Genomic DNA, 6,000 nt, shown 5'->3' with positions numbered 1-6,000 from the left:
TATATATATATATATATATATATATATATATATATATATATATACATACCGCATCTTCTTGATCCACTCATCAGGTGATGGACATTTAGGCTCTTTCCATGATTTGGCTATTGTTGACCATGCTGCTATGAACATTGGGGTACATATGCCCCTATGTGTCATGGATCGGAAGAATAAATATTGTGAAAATGTCACTATTACCCAAAGCAATCTACACTTTCAATGCAATCCCCATCAAAATTGCACCAGCGTTCTTCTCAAAGCTAGAACAAGCTATCTTAAAATTTGTATGGAACCACAAATACCCTGAATAGCCAAAGTAATATTGAAGAAGAAAACCAAAACAGGAGGCATCACAATCCCAGACTTTGGCCTCCACTTCTTATTTCTTAAATAGAATCATTTGCTATCTCATTAACTTATGGACTTAGAAGTAGGAAAGCCTTTAAATAGCTGCCTTAGTGTTTGATTTCATTTTATAGCAGAAAAACGCAGGTGTCTGTGGTTATAATCACTTTAACATTTAAAAACTTTTGTTTTTAAGCCATGCCGGGCGTCAGCAAACCAGGGGCCAAATCCACCCTGCTGCTTGTTTCTATGTGACCTGGGAACTAAAAGCAGCCTTTGCATTTTTAGGTGGTTTGTAAAAAGTAAAAAGAAGCATATTTCATGGCAGATGAAAATTATATGAAATTCCTATTTCTATTTCCACAAATAATGTTTTATTGGAACTTGGCCACATGCATTTATGTACTGTCTATGGCTGCTTTTGCATTTCAGTAGCAGAGGTGACTAGTCGCAACAGAGACTGTGTATGGCTCACTGAGCCTAATATGTTTACTATCTTGCCCTTTAGAGGAAATGTTTGCCAACCCTCACGCTTACACTGTTGAATTAGTGTGATTTAGTACTTAAAATCAACTTCTCTGATTTAGGGATCTAGCAAAGAAGTCATGTTCAGTAAGATTCTTCAGACTTTTGGGAAGGCGAAGGAAACTGAACTTAAGTATTGCATAGAGTTTATACTTTCTCACATGGGCAAGGCTTTCATTTTCATTAATGATTTCATCTTCTTTTTCAAAACGTAAGCACTTGCATAGTGGTGATTATTTATCAGACACTGTTCTAAAAGCTTTCTGACTCATCTGGATCCTCATGACACTGGTGAGGGTGACCTCTCTACAAATGAGGACACCATAGCACATCTATGAGCAGAGTTAAATAGCTAAATGGTGGAAGTTAAGTCAGTCAAAGTTCTGCAGCTGGTTGTACAGCTAGAAAGGGGCAGACTCATAATTTGAAAAAAAGCATCTGGCTCTCAAATCAGTGCTCTTAACCCCTATGCATGCTGTCTCTCCATTTCTACTCTTGTTTATTTACAAAAGTCTTGGATCAAGAGTAGAATTTAGTAATTGGGTGGGCGGGGCATGATGCTTTAAAACCTTTGAGGTAATACTGGTTTCCCATGCTGCTATAACAAAGTACCACACGTCGGGTAGCTACACAATAGAAATTTATTCTCCCCCAGTTTTGGAGACCAGAAATCCAAACTCAGGTGTCAGAAGGTCGTCTTCCCCCTTGAGACTGCAGATGGAAGTCTTGCCTCTCCCTGGCTTCTGCTGGTGGCCATCCATCCATCCATCCATCCGTCTTTGGCTTGCAGCTGCATTGCTCAGTCTCTGCCTGTATTGCCACATGATGATCTCCTTGTGTGTTTGTTCCCCACCTTCTTTTTTTTTTTAGTTTATTTATTGTGAGAGAGAGAGCATGTGTGAGCCAGGGAGGGACAGAGAGAGAAGGAGAGAGAATCCCAAGCAGGCTCTGTGCTGTAAGCACTGTGACACGCGGTTCGATCTACCGTGATAGCATGACCTGAGGCAAAACCAGCAGTTGGATGTGTAACTGATTGAGCCACCCAGGTGCTGCTTTTCCTTTAAGGGCACCAGTTATATCATATTAAGGGTCACCCTCCTCTAGTAAAACTGCATCTTAATTTAAATACATATGCATTGACCTTATTTCTAAATAAGGTCCTATTGTGACATCCCAGTAAGGACCTGAATTTTGAAAGCACATTGTTCAACCCAGTTATGGAGCTCAGGAACCAGCTCTTGCTCTCCAGAGCACTTTCATTTTAAGAAACTGTGTACCAAGAATTTCCAGGGGTTTGTTTCTTCTTTTTTGGTGTTACTTCTGTGCTTGATTATATGTTCTAGTTGGAAGACTGATTCCACTGTTTTTTGCTCCTGCCGTTTTCCTGCCTCGCTCTGGCCCTTTGCTTATGTTTATTTGAGAACCATTCTGAACACTTTTATTCTGGAATGTTCTGTGATGTTTTTAAGAAACATTTTCTGAACTGCTCTTAGGACAATGTTGGTTTGCCTTCATGCTTGTGAATTTATGATAATTGATTCAGCAACCAGCTTTGGTATGTTAGTGGTTAGTTCTGGTAATGTTCTCTTAAGAATCTTTTGTATTCATTCTTACAGGATTTGTACATAAGGTTCAATAAATGGTCATCCTTATTTTTATTTTTTTCCAGGATTATCATCATTGTTAAAATAGCAGATTTTGAGAAATTTGGGGTTGCCCCAATTCCAGACCTGAGAGCTTCTCTTTTCCCATTAAATACTAGAATAATTGGTCAAATTGTGTCAACACATTTCCTTTTGTTTATTTTACAGGGTGCCCGAGAAACATTTGAGAACTACTACAGAAAGCAGAGGCGAAAACAGGCCCGTTTGGTGCTCCAGCCTCCATCTAACATGGTGGGATCACCAACTTAACTTTTCTCACTTTTTCACTTTTCTTCTCTGGCATCGTGTTATTATTTTGCATATATGCTGGGCTTTTTTTTTCTGTTTTAATCATCTGAGATTCTTTTTGATGGGCGTGACTTATATTAAGAAAATAGCAACTAACATCTATTGATTGCTATATGTCAGGCATTGTTTTAAGTACTAAATATGAATTATCTCATTTCACCCTCCTTATAACCCTATAAGGTAGGAAGGGTACTATTGTTATATTTACCTTAGAGTCTTAGGAACTGAGCCCTAAGAAATGAAGTAACTGATTTTAATTTTGTCTTCCTGTATCACAACAGAAACAATAACTTTTTTCTTCTTTGCTTTGTTGCAGCATGAAACTTTAGATGGCTACAGGAAGTATTTTAATCAAATTGTAGGGTAGGTATATGTATGTGTGTGCATTTAAATTTATACACTTTCAAAACCTAGACTCGTGACTTGGAAAGGAAAATTATTTTTCCTTTCTTATTTGAAATCCCTGAGGTTTATTTTTGACTTTCTGATAATTTCAAAAGAATGTCTAATTACTGACAAGTAGTTTTTAAGGATAAAGGAAGAAAAACTTTGAATTAATAATGATATTTGATGCTTGATTTCTCCATTCTCAGTAAGAGGGAACCAAATAATCAGTGAAAGTTGGCAAACTTTTTCTAGAAGGGCCAGATAATAGTAAAGTATGTCAGGCTTCTCAGGCCATACGGTTTCCATCACAACTATTCAGCTCTGTTGTTACAGTGGGAAGGCAGTTAGAGACAGGACATGAATGAGTGAGCTTGGCTGTGTTCTAATTAAACAATATTTGTAAACATAGGCAGTGGGCCAGATTTGTCCCATGGGCTATATAGTTTGCCACCCTCATCTAGAGGATACGTCCTAGGATGGAATTACATTTCCCAAATAAACACCCCAAATATAGACAGCTTATTCTAATTGTGAAAGAATGACTTTGCAGTTAAAAGAAAGGGAAATTACTTGAATTGTTCTGTGAAATTTCTTTTTATTTCAAATTGAAATTTTTCTTTTCTTTTCTTTTATAGTTTATTGTCAAGTTGGTTTCCATAAAACACCCAATGCTCTTCCCACAAGCGCCATCCTCCATGCCCATCACCCCCTTCCCTTTCCCCCTCCCCCTGCAGCCCTCAGTTTGTTTTCAGTATTCAAGAGTCTCGAATTGAGACTTTTCAGTGTAACTGATAGTTTTGGTTAAAATATATCATAAAAATTCCTTATTTAAAGAATTACTTTATTTAGTAAGAACCTTTAGCCAAGGTAGCTACACACACATTTTAAATGTATAACAATAAAGCTACAGCAGACTGTTAAACAATAAGTGCACACTTTTCTTTTACCTTAATGAGGAAGTCCACCTAAAGGGAATTATTTTGATATTTTGTATGTTGGGCCCTTAAAAAATATGTATTACAGCTTTCATTGTCTGTTTGAAATGGGTTAGTTTTTTAAAATGTCTTAATGGCCTGGCATTTTTAATATAGTGAAATTACCTTCCCTTACCTGTAAAAATTTCTTCCCTTTTACATGACTGACTAAGATGGTTAACAGTTAATAGAAATGTGACTCCCAATTTCTGTAAAGCGGTTGGACAAAATCCTAAGTCCAGGAAATGTGATTTATGAATTATGACACCAGGTAGCTTTCTTTAAGAAAAAAATGACTAATAACTTTAAACTTGATGACAGCTCCTGTTGGTCTGACCTTGGAGATAGTCAAACTGTAAGTTCTGACAGTCGTACTTTCTTTTTTCCTCAATTTTAGCTTTTTTGTGGTTGAAGATCACATCTTACATACGACCCAGGGCTTGGTAAACAGAGCCTACATCGATGAACTCTGGGAAATGGCACTTTCCAAAACCATCGCGGCACTGCGCACCCACTCGGTATGTAAGAAGCCCGCAAGAAGTGCTCACTTATTGCTGATTATCCGTATCCTAGTCCGTGTTGTACTGCTTTCAAATCATACGTGTACTGCATGGAATCACCTACCTGGAGCTATCTCTTTCAAAGACATATGGAAGTAGCCACTTCAAATTGCCACATTCTCTAACACTGAACCCACTTTTGTGGATGCTCAGGCAGGAAGAAAAAGCAAAAAACAGCTGACATATATTGGAATCCTCTCTCTGTGTCAGGCATTGTTATGTGTACTTCATATATATCTTAGAAGGTAGGTATTGTTATTATGTTTACCTTACAGTCTGAGGCACTGACCCTCAGAGAGGCTAAGTAACCTGCCTACTGTTACGCAGTAAGCGGCAGAGCTCGACTTCAAACCCAGACACGTGACTACAGAGCCTGTGTCCTCCGCCACTGTGAAGGCTCAGATACAGAAGGCTCAGTGTTGCCTTCTATAAGGCCATTGATACTGATTTGGAGTTTACAGTTTTATTCTTAGTTTTTGAAAAAAATGTTTACAATCTATCCATGTTACTAATGATGAGTTCCCACAGTTTTGATATATTTTATCAAAGCATGAATTTTTAAATATATTTTTTTGAGTTTATTTGTTTATTTTGAGAGAGAGAACATGAGCAAGGGAGGGGCAGAGGGAGACGGAGAGAGAGAATCTTAACTAGGCTCCATGGCCAGTGTGGCTCCTGGTGCAGGGCTCGATCACACAATTGTGAGATCATGACCTGAGGGGGAATCAAGAGCTGTCTGCCTCACCGACTGAGCCACCCGGGCACTTGTACAATAAATTCTTAGATATGAAATTAGTGAGTAAAAGGATCTGTACATTCCTTAGCCTCTGGATACATATTGCTAATTTGCTTTGCAAACATATTGTGCCATTTGGCACCACCCTGAGCATCATCTTTTAGAATGCCTATTTTCCTATTATGTTTACTTCACAGAAAGTTATATTTAAAAACGAAAAATCATTACTAATCTATCAGAAATTATATCTTAATTTAACATATTTTTCTTTGATTAATACTGATATTGAAAATTTCTTCAGATGTCTTCTCTCTCAAAAATAATAAACATTTTTTAAAAAAAAGGGGGGGTGCCTGGGTGGCTCAGTTGGTTGATGATCAGGTCATGATCTCTCGGCTCTTGGGTTTGAGCTTTGTGTTGAGCTCTGTTCTGGCATCTCTGAGCCCGAAGCCTGCTCTGGATTCTGTGTCTCCTCTCTCTCTCTCACCCTCCCCTGCTTGTTCTCTGTCTCTCTCTCA

At 38.1% G+C, this 6,000-nt stretch overlaps 1 protein-coding gene across 8 annotated transcripts in view; it reads left to right on the top strand.

Moving 5' to 3' along the window:
* Positions 1-6,000, top strand: part of EXOC6B (exocyst complex component 6B) — a 581,371-nt gene that overhangs the window by 291,969 nt on the left and 283,402 nt on the right. For all 8 annotated transcript variants that reach the window (XM_029937576.1, XM_029937578.1, XM_029937580.1 and 5 more), the window contains exons 9-11: positions 2,685-2,768; positions 3,142-3,188; positions 4,584-4,704. In XM_029937576.1, coding sequence (XP_029793436.1) covers positions 2,685-2,768; positions 3,142-3,188; positions 4,584-4,704 — 252 coding nt within the window. The remainder of the gene's footprint in view (positions 1-2,684; positions 2,769-3,141; positions 3,189-4,583; positions 4,705-6,000) is intronic.

This window comes from Suricata suricatta, chromosome 4, assembly GCF_006229205.1.
Source record: "Suricata suricatta isolate VVHF042 chromosome 4, meerkat_22Aug2017_6uvM2_HiC, whole genome shotgun sequence".
Classification (NCBI taxonomy): Eukaryota; Metazoa; Chordata; class Mammalia; order Carnivora; family Herpestidae; genus Suricata; species Suricata suricatta.
This window is presented reverse-complemented; position numbering and strand designations above follow the sequence as displayed.